The sequence below is a fragment of the Rhinolophus sinicus genome, linkage group LG07 (assembly GCF_036562045.2).
Source record: "Rhinolophus sinicus isolate RSC01 linkage group LG07, ASM3656204v1, whole genome shotgun sequence".
In the NCBI taxonomy this organism is placed as follows: Eukaryota; Metazoa; Chordata; class Mammalia; order Chiroptera; family Rhinolophidae; genus Rhinolophus; species Rhinolophus sinicus.
In genome coordinates, this window is record NC_133757.1 from 25,951,912 (window position 1) to 25,972,317 (window position 20,406).

At 44.6% G+C, this 20,406-nt stretch overlaps 1 protein-coding gene across 3 annotated transcripts in view; it reads left to right on the top strand.

The window, feature by feature from the left end:
• Window positions 1-20,236, top strand: part of MMS19 (MMS19 homolog, cytosolic iron-sulfur assembly component) — a 31,016-nt gene extending 10,780 nt beyond the window's left edge. The window contains exons 3-31 of one of the 3 annotated variants that reach the window (XM_019724803.2): window positions 1,808-1,908; window positions 2,736-2,821; window positions 3,196-3,270; window positions 3,711-3,780; window positions 4,155-4,283; window positions 4,374-4,435; window positions 9,756-9,842; window positions 10,509-10,583; window positions 11,594-11,671; window positions 12,210-12,348; window positions 12,567-12,721; window positions 12,981-13,059; window positions 13,317-13,442; window positions 13,638-13,719; window positions 14,015-14,115; window positions 14,219-14,368; window positions 15,297-15,452; window positions 16,265-16,364; window positions 16,835-16,937; window positions 17,079-17,147; window positions 17,361-17,487; window positions 17,956-18,056; window positions 18,205-18,261; window positions 18,392-18,578; window positions 18,890-18,972; window positions 19,098-19,262; window positions 19,342-19,401; window positions 19,662-19,762; window positions 19,843-20,236. In XM_019724803.2, the coding sequence (XP_019580362.2) occupies window positions 1,808-1,908; window positions 2,736-2,821; window positions 3,196-3,270; window positions 3,711-3,780; window positions 4,155-4,283; window positions 4,374-4,435; window positions 9,756-9,842; window positions 10,509-10,583; window positions 11,594-11,671; window positions 12,210-12,348; window positions 12,567-12,721; window positions 12,981-13,059; window positions 13,317-13,442; window positions 13,638-13,719; window positions 14,015-14,115; window positions 14,219-14,368; window positions 15,297-15,452; window positions 16,265-16,364; window positions 16,835-16,937; window positions 17,079-17,147; window positions 17,361-17,487; window positions 17,956-18,056; window positions 18,205-18,261; window positions 18,392-18,578; window positions 18,890-18,972; window positions 19,098-19,262; window positions 19,342-19,401; window positions 19,662-19,762; window positions 19,843-19,870 (2,932 nt within the window). In that variant the 3' untranslated portion in view covers window positions 19,871-20,236. The remainder of the gene's footprint in view (window positions 1-1,807; window positions 1,909-2,735; window positions 2,822-3,195; window positions 3,271-3,710; window positions 3,781-4,154; window positions 4,284-4,373; window positions 4,436-9,755; window positions 9,843-10,508; window positions 10,584-11,593; window positions 11,672-12,209; window positions 12,349-12,566; window positions 12,722-12,980; window positions 13,060-13,316; window positions 13,443-13,637; window positions 13,720-14,014; window positions 14,116-14,218; window positions 14,369-15,296; window positions 15,453-16,264; window positions 16,365-16,834; window positions 16,938-17,078; window positions 17,148-17,360; window positions 17,488-17,955; window positions 18,057-18,204; window positions 18,262-18,391; window positions 18,579-18,889; window positions 18,973-19,097; window positions 19,263-19,341; window positions 19,402-19,661; window positions 19,763-19,842) is intronic. The other 2 variants (XM_019724804.2, XM_019724805.2) reach the window with 2 other exon arrangements.
• Window positions 20,237-20,406: the final 170 nt, after the last annotated feature.

A 20,406-nucleotide genomic window follows, 5' to 3' on the forward strand; every position in this document is an offset into this window, starting at 1 on the left:
AGGTGCGTGGTTGAAGGCCATTAACTGTTATTTAATTAGAGCTGGGGTTCCTCTTCTGCTTCATACCCACCGACTCCCAAGGGATTCTAGTCAGCCTGCATCTGACTCAGACCTGCCAGTGGGCCCTATCTGGGGAGTTGCCAGGAAGCTGACCTTGCACTAGGTCCCCACTATAAGAAAACACTTGGGGAAAGAGCTGGAAGATCCTTGTTGCGACCAGATATTCTAAGCACGTGAGGAAGTATGTGCTCGTAGTCTAATGTCTGCTTTCCTCATATTTCTTACTTGGTAGACGTAGACCGTTTACATTGGCAGGTCTTAGCAAAGGTTAACAGTCACGTCCAGCCTGTCTTCCAAAACAGAGGAAAGTAGAAAATTTATGTGGATGGAGTCGGTTACTATTATGCATTCCTTCCACGTATGTGACCATTTGGCCTTTCTACTCATGTTATTCTGGGATTGGTTCATTTAAAAAATAATAATAATAACACCTTTACTCAAATATAAATAAAAATTCATGATGTTTTGTCTTAAAACATCAAACAAACAAAAAACACCTTTATTGGGATATAATTCACATATATAAAGGTCATCATTTTAAAGTGCATATTTACAGATTTGTGCAACCCTACCACAATCATTTTTAGAACATCTTAATTACCCCAAAAGGAAACACCATGCCCATTAGCAGTCACTCCTCATTCCCTCCTCTTTTCCAGCCCCTGGCAACCACTAATATACTTCAGTCTCTGTGGATTTGCCTATTCTGGACATTTCATATAAATGGAATCATACCATATATGGCCTTTTGTGTCTGGTTTCTTTCACATAACATAATGCTTTCAGAGTTCATCTCTGTTGTAGTATGTATCAGTATGTAGTTTCTTGCTGGATAATATTCCATCGTATGAATATACTACATGTTGTTTAACCATTTATCAGTTGAGGGATAATTGGCTTGTTCCCACATTTTAGCTATTCTGACTAATGCTGCTATGAGCATTTGTGTGCCTTAGTCCATTTTTAAATGCACAGTTTTCTACTTCTGAGCAAGGACCTATCTACAAATTCCTATCCTAGGGATCCTGTCAAGAGTGGTCTTATTTTTGCCCCTTTACCCCTAGTTATAGATACCCTTATCCTTGAGATTTCACTCAAATATCCTGAACAGCTCTCCTTCAGAGCTCTTCTACTTCCTACATTTACTGGCTTCGATTCCTTCCAGTAGATTTAAATGTAACCTCTGTAGAGCTATTTTGAAGATAAATCACCTTGTTGCTTCAGTCCAGGTCCTCCCATATCAGTAATTCTGAATAGTTAAAACCTTTATTCTGGCCATTACTTTGTAAGCTTCCAGTTATAAAGTTTTTGCACCCCCCTTCCCCCGAGACCTTGGTGAATGCTCTTAGCATTTCTTCTTTAGCAGTAGTAGATTTATTCTGCCGTTGTTTTGGTAGAAGCTGCAGCTGCCAATCACCTCTTGAGCCCGGTCGGTGCTAAGCTCTGTTTCAGAGGAATGTCACAGTTTTACACTGGGAGCAAGAGTAAGCCTAAATGCCCAGTCAGTGTCTAGAAACGGGCACTTTTGGTTGTGGTGTCACATGTGCTTCTAATGATGCCAGATCAATCTGGGCATTGGCTCTTTAGGCTCTGGCCTTACTGTCATCTGTAATGATGAGCACCTTTAGAACACCTTCCTGGGCTGGCATCCATGCGCAGGGGTCAGTGTAACTAATTGCAAAATAGTTATTCCTTTGAAAGGTTGAACTGCGTAATGCCAGGCTCTCTCTATCCTACTTTCTTTCAGGTCCTGTTTAGAGAATCCAGAACCCCGAACTCGGGCACGAGGAATCCAGCTTTTGTCACAGGTGCTACTTCAGTGTCACTCCTTGCTCCTGGAGAAGGAAGGTACTCACATCACTAGTGGGAGTGTCTCCCTGGATTGCAGAGCCAAGGCCTTCCTTGTCTATTCAAGCCAACTTTACAGGGATAGGGAGGAAGGGAGGGCATGAGGTATCTGTGAACTACTAATTCAAGGTCTTCATTCCTCACTGTATATGTGGCAGAGATGATAAGAATTGAGACAGAAGACACTTGGATTTTAAATGTAGCCTTAGACCATTTTATTCATTGTATCCTCCCCTGTGTAAAATGGACAAAGTCGTGTTTCATAGATGGAGTGGAAAAGTAATGAAATATCAAAATACTTTGAAGTCCTAAGGAAAAAAGCCAACAACTTATTTATCTTCTATACAGGAGTAGGCAAACTGTAGCCTATTTTTATATATAAAGTTTTATTAGCATATAGCTATGCCCGTTTATTTACCTATTTTTTATGCTGCTTTTATCTTATAGCAGCCAGATAAGTTGAGCAGAGTTGAGTAGTTGCGACAGATACTATGTCCTGTAAGCCTAAAATACTTACTGTGTGGCCCTTTGAAAAAGTTTGCCAGACTTTGTCAGAAAGGCGGTTGAGGGGGTGAGAACGGGTTTGACTGTAGACCTACGGATAATAAAAGAGAGAATGGAGAGTGGATAATAAAAAATGTTCACCTATTTTCCTGATTGATCAAGGCACCCCCAAATGGGAGGACATGGGATATATCTCTTGGTGAAGGAGAAAACTTACAGTGAAGTCCAATCAGGAATAGCCCTCAAAAACTCTGGGAAGGAGCAACCTGGTGGGCCCTCCTCCAACCTGTGTGAACTAATGGCTGAATTTCTGGTTTGCGCAGTGGTACACCTGATCCTATTCTATGAGAACCGGCTGAAGGACCATCATCTTGTGATTCCATCTGTCCTGCATGGTTTGAAGGCACTTGTGAGTTCTCCCTTTTTTCATTACATACCGTGTTTGCAGGAGCCCTTTTCCAGTGAATTCTCTCATTGCCCTTTGGGGATGAGACTTTAGGTGCTTAGGAGCACATACCCAAGTGTGGGACTAAGCTAGTGTCAGCCAGCTTCATTTCTGTTTTTAGTCTAGAAAGTAAAAGTATCCTTTGGGGACTAGAACTCAGAGCCAGACTGGAAGGAGCTGCAGAGGACCAATCAGCTTGAGAAAAGGGGCCAAGTTTCTTACTGTTAGCACTTCCTGCTAAACCTGGATATTGTGATTCCCAGCTAAGTTTTCAAGTTGTGTCTTGAATACTGTGCTGGAATTCCCTTGGTGCTCACATATCTCCTCTTCTCCTCCAGAGCCTATGTGTGGCGCTGCCCCCAGGGCTGGCTGTCTCTGTGCTTAAAGCCATCTTCCAGGAGGTCCACGTACAGGTGAGTGACAACAGTCACTTTGGTATTCTCCCGTTTCCTAGCCCTTGTCATAACTAGAATTAGATGGCAAAACAATACTGCCTTCAAAGTTCTGCACTCTTTCCAGTCTTTAACCATGGTTAGGCTATTCAGATCTTGAAAGCTCTTGGTTTATATGCTATTCCTTGCTGCTGTATAAGGAGAGGGAGGCATTCCATTGTGTCTGACGTATGTCCTCTTACACATAAAGAAAGGAAGATGTACAGCAGACGGGTTTTGGTTACTGGCCCCGCTGCTATAGTAGGGGGGCTGCGCTCGTAGCCATATCCTTTCTCTGTATTTCCTCTTCAGTTCATCTTACACTGGTGTAAAGAGCACTGTCCACTTAGAGATTGTAAAGCAGGAAGTGGCTTTGTCAGCTGAGCACTTCCTTTCCTTACTTCCTGTCTCCCACCCCCAAGTCCCTGTCACAGGTGAACCGACACACTGTCTACAGTATCATCAGCAACTTCATGCGAACCCGGGACGAAGGTGAGAAGCAGGGTTGTCTGAGACATCTGAAAAGTGAGCACATCCTTTCTTTTTCTCCAGTACCAGGAGTCATTTTAGCCTTGGGGTTAAATACTCTGAGAGAGACTGATAAAGGGAAACTGGGGGTCCACTCACTCCCCAGTAAAGTAAAGGAAGGGTAGAATTTGGACTAATGTTTTAAATTCGTACCTCTGTAACATATATTGTTGCACATCTCTTCTTCACTGAGGATCTTTTGGAATAGGAAAACAAAACGGGTTCTCTCTGGGACGCAAGAAAAGGGAGGCAGTGATAGTAGAGGGAAAACACAGGCCAGAATAAAATTCAGCTTCCTGTCCCGTGGGACAGTAGTGACCTTGTTCTCTCCTCCCCAGAGCTGAAGGGCCTAGGAGCTGACTTCACCTTTGGCTTCATCCAGATGATGGATGGGGAAAAGGATCCCCGTAATCTTCTGGTGGCCTTCCGCATCGTCCATGACCTCATCTCCAGGGACTATACTCTGGGTATGTCCTTGTATCTGTGAATGAGCTGGTTGAGACTTGTCAGATGAGTGAAGCTTATAAGTCAACCTCATTCTTTCTCTGTTGCCTTAGAACCCTTTGTGGAAGAGCTGTTTGAAGTGACCTCCTGTTATTTCCCTATTGATTTTACCCCTGTAAGTAGCACCTTTCATTCATCAATTCATTTATTCATTCATTCATTCAAATAATCATTGCGTGCCTGCTGTCAGCTGGGCCCACTTGTAGGCACTGAGGATGCAGCAATGAACAAAAGAGCCCTCAGGAACTTATATTTCAATAAACTGAGAAGTGGAGAACCATTTGCCGTCAGAGGAAGGATTTAATTCAGCAGGTATACAAAGGGCTCCTTAAGCTCTCAACCAATGCACTTAGTGTGAGGACTACAGTATTGTAAAGCATGGTTCCCACCCTTGAAGGATGAAACATTTAAGTAACAATCTGAGATTATGGACCAAAACGAGTGGTGTTACAGTTTTTCAGAGAAAACCGAGTTCAGTGTGAAGTAGAATAGGCAGAAACTGCCTTCACAGATAAGATAGGGTTTCACTTGGTTTCTGAGGGATGTGTAGAATATGATCCTGGATTCTGAGGGGGCATCTCAAACAATAGAAACAAATTGAGAAAACCAAGAAGACACATTTGAGCACGGTATGTACAGGAGGTGTTTGCTCTGACCCCCTTAAACTCTTCTCCCACTCTGCACCTTCTCTTTCCAGATACTTAGGGTCTCCTCACTGCAAACATTAGTGATTTGGAAAAAATGAAAGGAGTTATATCACAGCACACCAAACAATATCTGAGTATTGACTCTCATTGCCTTTAAAGTTACGCAGCCCTCTTTGCCATAGGAAATTCCTTACCAGCTTATTCCAGCTGATATCATATTGCTTGGGACCTCCTCGCTCCTGAAATTCTTTTCATCTCTTTTATAATCAGTATCACTATTTCTAACTCAGAACTGATACCTTTGCAATCTTGCAAGTTCTTGGTTAGGCTACTGGGTTTCTCTGGTTTTGCTGTTTGATTTTGTTTTGAGAAGACAATACATTCAGATGATTCAAAATCCAAAAGGTACAAAAAGGTGAAAAAATGTACCTATCATCAAGTTTCTTTCTCTATTGTCAACCAGTTTTATTAATTATGTCTGTTACAGAGCTGTTTTCATTGCATATAAGCAATACTCTACACCCCTCCTCCCCCCCAAAAAAGGTAGCATATATATACTTTTCTCGTACTTTGCCTTTCTCACTTAACAATATATCTTAGAAAAGTGTTCTATATTACTATATACTTCAGCTCTTTATTCTTTATGGCTGTATAATATACTTTTGCATGGAAATACCTAATTAATTTCGCTAGTCCTATATGAGATAAAGGTTGATTGCTAATCTTTTGCTGTTACAAGCAATGCTGCAACTTACATACCTTGTCTATGTATCACTTCACATATACAGAAGGTGCCAAAAAATGTATACACATTTTAAGAAAGGAAAACTATTAAAATTGTAATATTCAACATATACTGATAACAAAAGATGAATACAAGTCATGTTTGACTTCTGCATTGACAAGAGGTGCTCAAAGTGGTTGCCATCAGCATCCAGACACTTCTGATTACGGCGAACTACTGCTTGAGCAATGCTGACCAAAGTGTCCACTTGTATACAGTTTTTTCCACACCCCTGGTATATATGGGTATAACAAGATAAATTCCTAAAAGTGGAATTGTTGAAGCATATGCACTTATAACTGGGGTGGGGTAGAATATGTGATTCATTTTTTTTTTGAAAGGTAATACAATCAGCATTATTCAACATTTAAAGGATAGAAAATTAAGCCTCTTTACACCCCTTTACAGCCACCACCCATTTTCCCTTTAGAGATAATACTGCTTCCAACTGCTTATATATTTTCACAGAGATACTATAGGCAAAGCAAGGTTATAGATAATGGTAGGAGCATTTCTCTTATTTGAGTAGATTTTTGTGTGTTCTTCTACACTGCAGTCTATGGGAAGTACAAAGCTCTTGTAAATTAAAATAGAGTCACCTGGCTTTAGTGTTACTATTTGTTAGAAATATTCTTCATGGTCTTATCAGTCCATTTTGGCCATATGCCATCGTCATAGTGGATCACATCAGTATAAGTGACAGTTCCTTTGACTTTTCACTTACAAGTATGCCTGTATGCTTACTCTAAAACAGAGGTTGGCAAACTTTTTCTGAAAAGGGCCAGAGAATGTCTACTTTAGGCTTTACGGGCCATCTGATGTCCTGCAACTCCTCAACTCTGCTGTTCTAACACAAACATGGCCATAGACACTGGAATATGGTACAGTGGCTTTACTACAATAAAACTTAATTTATGGACACAGAAATTTACATTTCTTATAATTTTTATGTGTCACAGATACTCTTGATTTTTTTTCAACCATTTAAAAATGTATAACTATTCTTAATTTGGCCATACAGTCTCAACTGGTTGCTTCCTACTTCTAATGCAGAGTAGATATTGAATTTTCCTTCACCATCATCTTGGGGTCCCTGTGTCCTTTCTCTTGGATCACAGCTCCTATTCCCTGTGTTCACGTGTGCCTCATTGTATGGTGTGCTCCCTCATGTGGTGGTGCTCGTCCTTTGTCAGCTTCCTGAGAGAGTATGTAAAAGAGTGAAAAACTATTTAGATTTTGTCATTCTAAAAATGTCTTCCTTCTTTTTTCCCACTTACTGTTAGTATAGGTGTAAAATTTAAGAATGGAAATTCTTTTCCCCCAAGATTTTGAAGTCGTTTCTGTATTTATCTCTAGTTTTCATTTCCATGGAGAAGTCTAAATTCCTTCTGATTCATAAACCTTTGTATTCACTTTTTTTCCTCCTTTCTAGAAGCTTTTAAGGTTGAGTTTGTCCCCAGCGTATTGAAATGTCACGTTGATGTACCTTACTGTGGGTCTGTTTTCATGCATTGTGTTGGGTACTTGGTAGACCCTATCCGTCTGGAAATTCATGTCCTTTAATCCTGGGAAATTTTCTTGCATATTTTCCCCTCTGTTTCTTCTTTTTGGAACATCTATTAATCTTTTGTTAGATCTCTGAATCTCTTAACTTTTCTTTCGTATTTTTTTGTTACTTTATGAGAGAGTTCCACAGTTTTATCTTTTCTATCAAAGTCAAACCAAGAAAACAGAAACCACCTTGGTATTTAAAACAGAAATAATTTAATGCAGGAAATTGTTTATACAAGTGATAGGAGCGTTGAGAAGCCAAACAGGAGATAGTGAGGCCACCCAGAGATTATCAATAGCAGGAAGCCATTACCACCCCTAGGCAGGAGGGACCAAGGGAAGAGTTGATGTTACTGGGCACCAGGGGCTGAGAGTATCTGACAAAGACGGAACCGCAGTGGGCCTATCACAGAGCTGGATCCATGAAGGCGATAACTGTCAGTGCTGAGGTGCCGTAAGTGTCTCCCATTGGCTGACCCAGGCCAGTATGGGAGACTGGGCAATGGCCTGGGGTGGTCAGCCCAAGGAATGGACCCAAGGGCAGAAATGCCCAGGATCAGTACATCTCCCTGTAATCCCTCCTGTTGTTGTTGTTTTTTTCTCATTTCTGCACTATGGTTTGAATTTCCAAGGTCCTTTTGCTGCCATTGATGATGACCTCTAAATATTTTTTGGTGTTTTTTTTTTTCAATAGCATTCTGTTCTTATTTAATTCATAGATAAATTATTTTCTTATCTTTTTTGTAAACAACGATATTTTAAAATATTTCTTCTACCCACGATTGTGGTCTTTATTTCCTCCAAGGTTTTTTGTTTTGTTTTGTTTTGTTTTGTTTTTTAATTTATTTTGGTCTCTATTTCCAGGTGAGAGAGGCTTTCCTCACATATCTGGTAATCCTTGGGAGTTTGCGCATGTTTCAAAATGATTATAAAAAGCTCCAAGCGGGAGCTCTGAGCACATGCAATGGGCTTGTTGAGTATGAGCTTCACTGTAGAGTGGCTTACATTTACAGTTTGGAGAACCCCTAATGTATTCTCCTTCTTGGGCTAGTCAGGTTCTCTTCTAGAAAAAGACCTTATATTTACCTAGAAGGAGAGGTCTAGCTATAAGCAGACGGTGCTAGAAGAGTTAGGAAATTTCAGCACTCAGTACTATATCACTTGGATCATATCTTTTGGTAAGCACCCAACCCCTCAACTACACCTACATCTCCAATACGAAAGACCTCTGTCTTACCGTCTCCAGAGAATTAACTCTCCAGATGCTACAGTTAAGGAAGAGTTAGGAGGTGATCTAGGAGGTCAGCTTGCTTCTCTAATTCCACTCCCAATGCCAAAGGTACCTGGTACTGCCAGTTGCAAAACTTTGCAAGAACTGTATATATAGATGGTTATTCAGCTTTCCCCAAGCCTACTAAGGATTCTGTTTTCTTGGCTCTGCTAAGTCATTTTCTTCTGTTCCATCTGCTTTCATATTCTAAAGTGTTGCTGCTAACATCTGTTATCCTGTTCTCTTCCAACTTTTAGCTAGATGTCTTTAAAAAAAAAAAAAGAAAGTTCCTTTAACTGTATTTTTCATGGGGTTTCTAAAGAGGAAAAGGAAAATTTGGTGCACATTTTCAGTCTGCCATCTTGACACAGAAATCATCAATGCTTTTTATATTGCCAACATGATAGCCTTTTATACGGGTGAAAAAATAAAAATGTCCATCAAATAAATAAATAAATTGTGGCTCAACCACACAATGAAATAGTATCAGCCACTAAAACTAATGTTATGAAAGAATAACACCATGGAAAAATGTTCCTAATGCATTAAGTGAAAAAATAAATTATAAAACATGTACAAAAGTATCACACTTTCTAAAAGTATATATTTTAAAGGGAAGCAGCGTCTATTAATACAGTCACTACACACACACACACACACACACACACACACAGTGCCAAAAAATGTGTACACATGGTAAGAATGGAAGAAACTTAAATATAATTGTAATAATATATACTGATAGCAAAAGATGACTACAAGTCACGTTTGACTTCTGCAATTAGAAGAGGTGCTCAAAGTGGTTACCATCAGCGTCCAGATACTTTCATTATGGTGAAAGTATCTGCTTAAGCATAGATAACATCTCTTAGAATGTGTATACATTTTTTTGGCACCCCCGGTATAGAGAGAGAAGAAAGTAGTGCACCAGAAAGTGAATGGTGCTTATCTCTGAGTGGTGAGAAGATAGATCAGATAGAGACTGCGTGATCAGATAGAAAATAAATGCTTGAAAACGAAAATTCCCAAGGAACGTGTAAGAGTGAGCATGTCTTCCTGCTAGAGCCTCGTCTCATGCTGTTCTGTCAGATTGGGTGTAACTATCACCCTGTTCTCTGGTTTGTCAGGTTCAAGCCTGTGTCCAAAGAGTTATACAAACCTATGGCCCTTCTCCCTTTTCCAGCCACCTAATGATCCCTATGGTATCCAGAGAGAAGATCTTGTCCTGAGTCTCCAAGCAGTGCTGGCATCCACAGCACAATTTGCTGAGGTGGGTCTAGCCCAGGTTAGGGTATGTAGCCCCAGGCCATGAAGGGTCTGAAGAAACAGTAAAAGCATGAGGAAAAAGAAAAATCCAGTATACACTTTAAGATCTGACATCCTGCAAGTGTCTTCAGGCTTATATGCCAAGTATTTTCAGACCTTCAAAATAGAAAATTTTAGGGGCAGCCGGTTAGCTCACTTGGTTAGAGTATGGTGCTCTTAACAACAAGATTGCTGGTTCGAGCCCCACGTGGGCCACTGTGAGCTGTGCCCTCCACAACTAGATTGAAACACCTACTTGACTTGGAGCTGATGGGTCCTGGAAAAACAAATAAATAAAAGTTTAATGAGAAGGGGGACGGTGGGGAGGGAGGAAAGACGGAAGGAAGGAAAGTTTTACCATCTTCCTTTAAAATAGTAATCCAATCCCTATCTGGTGCTATCTTTTGAAATCCTATAGATGTGCCAACTAGCCCATTTTTTTCAGGTGACTGGGGGTCTGGCCACATCTTAGCAGGAAGGTTGGCTTACAGTCACAATCCCTAACTCAAGAATAGCTCCTTGGTGTAGCACCTGTCCCTGGGGACTGGTGGCAAGAAGGATGCGGGTGACCTTGGTGTAGCTACAACACTGCCCCTCTCAAACTTCAGTTCTTCTTCCTTCTCTCCCACAGTTTCTGCTGCCCCTGCTGGTTGAGAAAGTGGATTCTGAGATTCTGAGTGCCAAACTGGATTCTCTGCAGACTCTGGTGAGTCATTTTTCTCCTTCCCTGGTCCAGCTGCCTTTTTAGCTCTTGCACTGTGTTAATTGATTTCAAGTTTGTTTTTTCAAAATGCGTCAAAAATCCACAAAAAATAAAAAGTTGATATTTTGACTATGTATTTAATAGCATTTTGAGCTGCTTTGTACGTAAATGATTTTTATTTTAAACCTCTTTTATATGGTAATAAATTTACCATTATATTGAATTTTAGCAAAAAATACTCAAAACATGCTAAGTGGCATCAATTAGATTTAGGTATAGATAAATTAGAATCTAATGGCATTGATGACATAAACAATTTATTACATGATGTTACATAACATGGCACACAAAACATCTTTGTGACTGATAGTGCAAGCCACAGGAAAACATCTGAACATCGCAGCAAAAAGAGTTAGACAAATTAGGAGTGCTAAAGGATTATAGAATATTAGAGGCCAGGGAACATGGGCGTCAAAAGAGGGATCCCAGGATTGGGGACTGTATGTTGATCTAAAGTCCCCAGTTGCATATTGTCTTGTCTGATAGTAAGTGAGTGGCAGCCAAGGAAAGGCTGATGAGGGCTCCTTTTTTTTCTTTTAATTTTTTATCGGGGAACTGTGTTTTTCCAGGACCCATCAGCTCCAACTCAAGTCGTTGTTTTCAATCTAGTTGTAGGGGGCGCAGCTCAGCTCCAAGTCAAGTGTTGTTTTCGGTCTAGTTGTGGAGGGTGCAGCTCACTGGCCCATGTGGGAATCGAACTGGCGACATTTGGTATTACGAGCACTGCACTCTAACCAACTGAGCCAACCAGCCGCCCCCCAGGGCTCCTCCTTAAAGCTTGTTCTTCATACCTCAGAGTGAGCTATTTTTCTGTGCCCCAGGTATGACTGTTATGAAATCCTGCTGGTTTTTCTGCTGAGAGCCAGACTCCTTCAGATGCCAGTGTGCTGAGGTGCCTGCATATCTGAGGAATTCTGAGTGTGTAATAGCTGATACCTGTGCTTTCCTTGCAGAATGCTTGCTGTGCTGTGTATGGACAGAAGGAACTGCAGGACTTCCTCCCCAGCCTCTGGGCTTCTATCCGCAGAGAGGTGAGTGTTACTTAGATAAACTCACTACTGTTGACTCCCAGTTGTCAGGTCTCAGGGAAATAATACCCGCCGTGCTTTTCCCCTGTTGCTGTGCCTGGTTATTCAGCAAGTAAGCCATGGGTGTACTTCTAATTGAATGACAAGGGAGGGTCCCTATGTGAGGTGAGGGTCAGCTGCTTGGCGGTGGCACTTGATCCCCTTTGCACAGTGCCCACTTACTGTCCTCATGGTAAGGAGCATAGTCATGGTGCCGTGGCACCAGGCTGAATAGAAGGGGAGAGGAAGAGACCTGGGATAAGGTATCCCAATAACCACTGCTGCAAGTTGGCATTCTGTTTCTCAAAAGTATGTGTATCAATCCCATGGGACTAAGGACTGGTGAGAATATACCAGTTGAGAAGAAACTCATTTGAGGGGTTAATTTCACATTGCTGTGCCCTAAAGGTTCTCAGCCCCACCCAAAGGAAATGGGCAGTGGGTGGGTAGGGTCTCACCTGGTGCAGCCTCCCCTCAGTAGCCATGGATCCCTCCCTGACAGGTGTTCCAGACAGCAAGTGAGCAGGTGGAGGCCGAGGGCCTGGCTGCCCTCCGCTCCCTGACTGCCTGTTTGTCCTGCTCTGTGCTGAGGACCGATGCTGAGGATCTCCTTGACTCCTTCCTTAGCAGCATTCTACAGGGTAACGGGGCGTGGTGGCCAAAGGGGAGCGAGCACGAGGGCGAGATCTTTCAGGCGTAGCCCCACCGTGTGCTGTGATTTGGGGGCTGGACCCCTACTTGGAATTGAAAATAATTTCAGTGGGAACTGTCCCAGGTCTCAGTCTCCCCCTTTTATGGACTGCAGGGGAGTTAACAGTGTTCGGCCTCCTCCCAAGTTTATGACGTGTTGCCTCTCTAGACTGCAGGCACCATCTGTGTGAACCGGACATGAAACTGGTGTGGCCTAGTGCCAAACTGCTGCAGGCAGCGGCAGGTGCCTCTGCCCGGGCCTGTTACCACATCACCAGCAACGTTCTGCCTTTGCTGCTGGAGCAGTTCCACAAGCACAGTCAGGTAAGGAAGCGAGCAGAACCTGTTGAGGAGATGATGGGACCCCTCGCTAGGATCCCTTTCTCACAGAGAGAGCATAAGTGTTGAGCTTGGGCCCAGATAGTAGCTTTTGGGTTAGGCTCCTATTAACTGATGCTGGTTCCCTTATTTACTCTATTCTTGACACTCTTACATAAAAGAATAACTCACTCCACTTTCAAAGTAGTAGAACTGAAATCCTTGAAAACATTCTTTGACTCCAATATCCTTTAAAACATTGCAGAGCAACCAGCGGCGGACAATCCTTGAAATGATCCTGGGTTTCTTAAAGCTGCAACAGAAATGGAGCTATGAAGACAAGGGTGAGGTCACCTTTCAGAGAGCACTGTAACCCTATAAAGGACGACAGGCAAAGAGTGCCATGGAGTAGTCTAGAACAGTGGTATTGTCATTCTGAGGTTGTAACATAACAAAACATTTAATGGCTGAGACCTGTTTATTATTTTCCCAGTGCACTCCTAGATACCCAAATGGATTAAGCTCTTTAAATCTGCCTCGGGTTGTCCTTGCATCATTGCTGAGTCAGGGCTTCCCTCTAACCTGGACTGTCTCTCCCTAGGTGAGAGGCCTCTGAGTGGCTTCAAGGACCAGCTGGGCTCAGTGGTATTCATGGCCCTGGCAGACCCCAACGCCCAGCTTCAGCTTGTTGGCATCCGTGCACTCACAGTCTTGGCTGCCCAGCCAGGTACGTTTCAGAGAAAGAAAAAAGATAGGGGCATTGTTCCCTTCCTTGTGATTTTTCTGTCTTGAGTGAAGAGCAGTCTTAATTCCCTGGTTCTCACTACAATTCTTGATGGATTTGGAATTTCTAATGGGACTTTTGGAAGGGTTGTGGTGACTACAGGGGAAGAAAGGTGGTTCATGTTCCCTTCTAACACAGATCTCCTGTCTTCTGGCGACTTGGAGCTGGCAGTGGGTCACCTATACAGATTGAGCTTCGTGGAAGAGGATTCCCAGAGTTGGTGAGAATCTAAAGCAGCAAGATAAAGCACGCAGTTCCAGGGCTCTGCTTCTGACCCTTGGCTCTCCCTAGGGGAGGTGGGCCTTGTGCTTGGCTCTGGCTGCCAAGCCGTTGGACATGTGGGACTGTTCTCTTTTTTGGGGCATTAAGAAGCCCTGTCCAACTAGGTACTTGAGTCCTGCTCTTCAGCAAGGTGGCCTCAGGAGCCCAAGCTCTTGATTCTGCCTAATGGCAGGTCTGGGCAGGAGAACGGTGGGCCAAGGCTCAGCTAATGCTCCTCTGCCCTGTGCCCCCAGCAGGGTGGCAGCGCTGGAAGCAGCAGGACACCTGGCCGCTCTTTACCCTGTGGCCTTCAGCAGCTACCTGGTACCCAGGCTTGCTGAGGAGCTGTGCGTGGGTATGTGTCTCCGGTCTTCTGTGGCCTGCCCCTGCCCAGGGAGGCTTGAGGGCCTTCATACGTGCATCACACAGGGAAACCTCGTCTCCTGGGTTGCTTTCAGGGGAGTTGGATTTGGCTAGAGAGGATGAGGGCAACAAATGCGCCCGGCATCTGCGCTGTCTGCAAGCCTTGTCAGCTGTATCAACACATCCCAGCATTGTCAAGGAGACCCTGCCTCTGCTGCTGCAGCATCTCTGCCAGTTGAACAAAGGTAACTGCTAGGATTGATCCTCAAGGAGCTGGGCTGATGGGAGCCATCGTCAAGTTTGGAGTTGATGCCTCTAAGGCAGTGGTTCCAGTGGTGGCTATACAAAAGTGTCCCATGGGAACTTTTAGAATAAACTACTGACGATAGGCCTCACTCAGTCCAACTAAATCGGTCTCTAAGGAAGAATGGGACTTGGGCAACAGTAATTACTGAGTGATTTTAATGTGGAGCCAGAATTGGAAAGCACCACTCTAAGACCATGTTACTGAAAACGTGGTCCATCACCCAGCAGCATGGGGATCATCTGGGAGCTTGTTAGAAGTGCAGAATCACAGGCCCCACTGGTCAGAGTCGACATCTGCGTAGGCTCTCTAGGTAACTCATATGCACTCGAGTTTGAGAAGCACTGCTCCCAGGCATAAATGACAGTGGCTGTTGTACTACATACAAACCTATGCATGTTCACCGTGGGCCCTCACTAATTTCTAAGCTCTCTACTTTGCCTGCCAGCCCTGTGGACGATCCAGTCGACAGTGGCTGATCTGCTACACAGTAGAAAGAATGTGACTCGGAGTGTGGCCTGGGCTCGATCCCTGACTTTGCACTTACTGTGACTCTAGAAATACCACTGGTGGTTTCATTGAGCCTCCACATCTTCCTCTATAAAATGGGAAACGATCCTTTTAGAGTTATGAAAAATTAGATGTATGTGAGTGCTTCTGCTGCAGAGCCTGGCACAGAGCAGGTCTCAGCTCCAAAATCGGAATAAATGAAAAAGAACATCCAAGAGAATAAAGTGACTTGGCTCTTTAGTAAGACACTCTTGATCTCTTTGTCATTCACCTTTGATTGTTCTTCTCGTCTGCTCTATGTGAAATACCTGGAAATGCTTTTAGGAAAATGTTACAGAGAACACTTTCTCACTACACAGGGAATATGGTGGCAGGACCCAGTGAAGTTATTGCTGTCTGTCAGAGCCTCCAGCAGCTGGCAGAACAATGCCAGCCAGACCCTGAGAGCTGCTGGTATTTCCATCAGACAGCTGTACCTCGCCTGTTAGCCTTGGCTGTGCAGGCTTCCATGCCAGGTAACTTGCTCCACCTCACTACTCCTCTGGATTTCAGTGGTGTTGAACAGCACTGCCACCCTCAGTGTGTCGCTGGTATTACATTGTGTACCAGCGGAGACTTATTTTGAGTATTGTCCCTGGAGTGAGATTTCGCTTCAAGAAAAGGGTGCTAAGCTGACCAATGGCGGAAACCAAAACCCGTTAGTGTTAGCAGCGCTCAAAAGGATGCACACCTTTTCCCCTTTAATTGCTATGTAATTAGTCTGTGGAGTCACGTAGACCTGATTGGCTTTCATCTTCGACTCCAACACTCGCTGACTTGGGTGAAGATATTTAGCCTTTCTAAGCCTGTTTCCTTGCTTATGAAGGGGTAAATAAAGAGAAATATCTGTGTCACAAGGCAGTTGTTAAGGATTAAATAAAATAATGTATAATGCCCGGCAATACAATGTCTGTCTGTATCGTAGCTCAATGTATAGTAGCTGTTATAATAATGACCCATGAAGATAAATCCATGTTATCTTTTAAGTTTTTGAAAAGACTAACATAACTATTTCCGATATTAAGAACGTTCATACTCACTGGCCTTATTCTCCGTTGTTGTCCAGTCTAAGGACTGTGTTCTTGAGAGTTCTCTGTGGCTCACATGAGATCACTTTTGCTTCTGGGGCCGTGTTGGTTCTCAGGGCTGCAGCACTACTAGTGGACAGGTTAGAAATCACTGCCGTTGTGACTAGAGTCACACCCCAGTTATGGTAACAGGACCTAATCATCTAACCCATAGTCATGACCTTGTGATTCTGTATGTGTGTTTTGGTTTGGTTTTGCAGAGAAGGAGCACTCAGTTATAAGGAAAGTGCTTTTGGAGGATGAGGTCTTGGCTGCCATGGTGTCTGTCATTGGCACTGCCACCACCCACTTAAGCCCAGAGTGAGTATCACCATGTATGTAGCTTGATCCCAGGGAGGACAGCAGTCGCGGAAAGCAGCAGCAGGTAGCTGCCTTCTGCGAGGTCCTTTTACCCAGAATCAAATGTGGAGGCAGTTACTTGCTGGCAAAGTAAGAGGAAGGGGCTGGTAGCACCATGGACTGTGGGGATAGATGAGCCATGGTCTGATGGTTCTTAGCTGCAGATGTGCATAAGAATCACCTATGGAGCATTTAAAAAATATATACGTTGAGTTCTTTCACTAGATTGTAAGCTCCTAAATAGGGATTTGATGTGTCTGGCTCACTGCTATATCACCAGGGCCTAGAATGGGAATGGTTCCTGGCATATAATACATGCTCAATTAATAATTGTCGAATGTGTGAAGGGTCATGCTTTGGCCCATTGACTCAGTGACTAATGGGAAGCCCAGGGCTGCTTTACCACCCTGATACCTAGTGCTCTACCCCAGCTTAGCTGCCCAGAGTGCTGCCCACATTGTGCCCCTCTTCTTGGATGGCAACATCTCCTTCCTGCCTGAAAACAGCTTCCCTTGCAGATTCCAGCCATTCCAGGTGAGGGTCTGATGGATCAAATCGGGGAAAATCCTGGGGTTTCTGTCCTTCAAATTTCTAGGGCTAATGTGGGATGGGTATCAGGGCAGACAGGCGTATTGCTGGCGGGACAGGCTTGATAAGGCTCTTCTTCCTTTATAGGATGGCTCCTCAGGACAGAGGAGGCTGGTTGCACTGCTTATGGCCTTTGTCTGCTCCCTGCCTCGAGATGTAAGTGAACACATTTGGAGAGTACCCTACCCTGACAAGGGGAGGTGGGTCCCATGTGACTTTTGGGCTGAAATTGTCACAGACTAAGCTGATCTACTTTCCTCGCCAGAGAATTTAGTTCTCATCCATCCTGGCTCCTGCTGCCTCTTTCTACTGGGTATCTCTTGAGTCCAAGTGTTCTCTGGGTCCATGACATGACCAGGTTTTCTGTAGGTGGAAATCCCTCAGCTGAACCAACTCATGCGGGAGCTTTTAGAGCTGAGCTGTTGCCACAGCTGCCCCTTCTCCTCCACTGCCGCTGCCAAGTGCTTTGCAGGACTCCTCAACAAGCACCCTGCAGGTACTGGAAGCCTCCCTGAATCAACTACTGATGAAATCTTGAATCTTCAGTCCTTGTTCTTTTTTAAAAAAGGAGCTTGCTAATAATGTAATAGGGCTTCCCAAAGGGCAGCCTTTGGGACAAGAGTCAAGACCAGAATTGGGCAAAACATTATAGGACTTAAGAAGATAAGGGGATACAAACAGAGTGCTCTGTCTAGTCTGTCATCCTACTTCCTACAGGGAGCCGTTAGAGCTAATGCTTTCTTAAAATTAGACAACTCCTTTCAGATGCCAGCTTCCTGCATTAGGAGAATACTGGTCTCTCATGCTGCTGGTGTCCCAGAGTTGAGTGGGCAAAGTCCACAACCAAATGGTACTATTCTTTGTAATAGCTTCTCAGGGAACTCTGCATTAAAATGATCTATGTCCTTTGTTGTTAAGAGAGAAATACGTAGCCTTTGCATCAGCATTTCCTCCCTCCTTTTAGGACAACAGCTGGATGAATTCCTACAGCTGGCTGTGGACAAAGTGGAGGCTGGGCTGGGCTCTGGGCCCTCTCGTAGTCAGGTGTTCACACTGCTTCTCTGGGTAAGGAGTTGGAATGGATTCTGGTTAGACAGAGACAGTTATGTCTGGTTAAATAAAATTTCTCCATTTGACCTGGAACCATAAGCATGCTTCTCGGGGTCCTGGGATTTGAGTGTCATGCCCTGACCAGTCTCGTCTCTGATTACAGGTAACAAAGGCCCTAGTGCTCAGATACCATCCTCTCAGCTCCTGCCTTACAAACCGGGTAAGTCCACTCTGGAGATAGGAGAACCTAGAACCTGAACAGGACTTCCTGTTGACCCTGTTCCTCCCAGAAATGACTGGGTATTTAAGGTTCTTCTTCCCTGAAGGACCTCAAAAGCTCTCTTCTCCAGCTCATGGGTCTCCTGAGTGACCCAGAACTAGGCCCAGCAGCAGCCGATGGCTTCTCTCTGCTCATGTCTAACTGCACTGATGTAATGACCCGTGCTGGCCACGCTGAAGTGCGGCTCATGTTCCGGCAGCGTTTCTTCACGGATAATGTGCCTGCTTTGGTGCAGGGCTTCCAGGCTGCTCCCCAAGGTGAGGAGAGTCTGAAAGGCCCCAAATATATAGACCTCTCCTTTGCTCGGGCCACATTCTCTAAAATCATTGAGGTCCTCAGTGCTTCCTGAGAGCTATGTCATGGTCTGTGCCTACAGGACTAACTTCCAGATTCTTGCCCCACTGTTTTCCTTTGGTGGGCATATCTTGCTTATTCTGAACTTGAGGGGCCCTTTTGTTTTTAAGCCTCTTTATAGGCCGATGTCCCAGCTTCATCAGAGATGAGAGATGAATTCTCAAGCTGTGTGTCTAAGCCCGTTTCTCCCCTAAGCTTTTCCATTGTTTTCCAGATGTGAAACCAAATTACCTGAAGGCTCTGTCTCATGTACTGAACAGTCTGCCTAAGCATGTGGTCTTGCCAGAGCTGCCCACGGTAAGCCTCGCAGTCAGAGCCTGTCAGCAAGGGACCAAGCCATGTCCTCCAGCTGGGCTAGAGGGGGGAGGCAGAGAAGCAGGCTCATGACTGTGTGCTCATCCCTCCTTCCTGTGGCCCCTTAGCTGCTTTCCTTGCTGCTGGAGGCCCTGTCTTCCCCCGACTGTGTGGTACAGCTCTCCACCCTCCGCTGCCTTCAGCCGCTTCTATTGGAAGCGCCCCAGGTCATGAGTCTTCACATTGACACCCTCGTCACCAAGTTCCTGAACCTCAGCTCTAGCCCTTCCATGGTGCGTTGAGTCCAGCAACTTTCTGGCACCTATGGCTCCTTCACGGCTCCCCCCTCACCTCCTTACGGTTGTGTTCCAGGCTGTCCGGATTGCTGCACTGCAGTGTATGCACGCGCTCACTCGCCTTCCCACCCCTGTGGTGAGTACCCCACAGGTCCCTCTCTGGCCTGGAAACTTCAGAGAGCCAGAGAAGTACCTTTTTGCCTTAGGTAAGCAGGACTGGCCACCCTGCTGTGTGACTGAGGTATGAACGGCAAGGTACAGACAGGCCATCCTGCCAACTGGCATCCTTTGGAACCACTAAAAAATAATAGGAAGATTATTAGTTGTCAAGTCAGAGAAGCGGCTCTTTTGGTGGCCATGGTTGAGCAAGGCTGAGATTCATTCTTAACTCCACAGCTGCTACCGTACAAACCACAGGTGATTCGGGCCTTAGCCAAACCTCTGGATGACAAGAAGAGACTGGTGCGCAAGGAAGCAGTGTCGGCCAGGGGAGAGTGGTGAGTTTCTAGGTCATAGGGAGATGTGGGATGGAAATGAGCCTCACCATGAATGCTGTCAACATTCTTTTTGCCTACAGGTTTCTGCTGGGGAGCCCTGGCAGCTGAGCCCTCTGTCCTGGCCTAGACTGTTCTGACAGACAATCGAACCTGGAATTACTATCAAGCCATCTTGCCAGGGCAGGGAGACCGCTGGCCTCGGCCTGCCTTTCCCACAGACACAGCACAAATGCTGGGCCTCTGTTGCGTGGCTGTACAGGAAACATGGGAATCTTGATTTATAACGGATTTGTAAAGTAACTAAGTGTGAGACTACTTGTGTTTGGAGAGAGATCTTGGGGTTCCTCCCCATGTGAATGTCATAAAAAGTGAGACACGCTGCTGAGCAGTGAGTGCAGCTGAGTGTAGCTCTGAGGAACCGGGATGATGCGTGTGTGTATGTATATTGCTGGAGAATAAAGATTCTTTTGATAATGGGGCTGCCAGATATTCCCCTGCCCACACACCAATGCACCAGAAGCACATAACCAGAAGCATCAGTGTACGAGCTAGAAGAACAGTAATGATAGGGACTAACCAAGAATTCTTCAGGGCACCCAACCCCTCCCAGTAGCACACAGGCGGCATCACCCGGACAACTACTC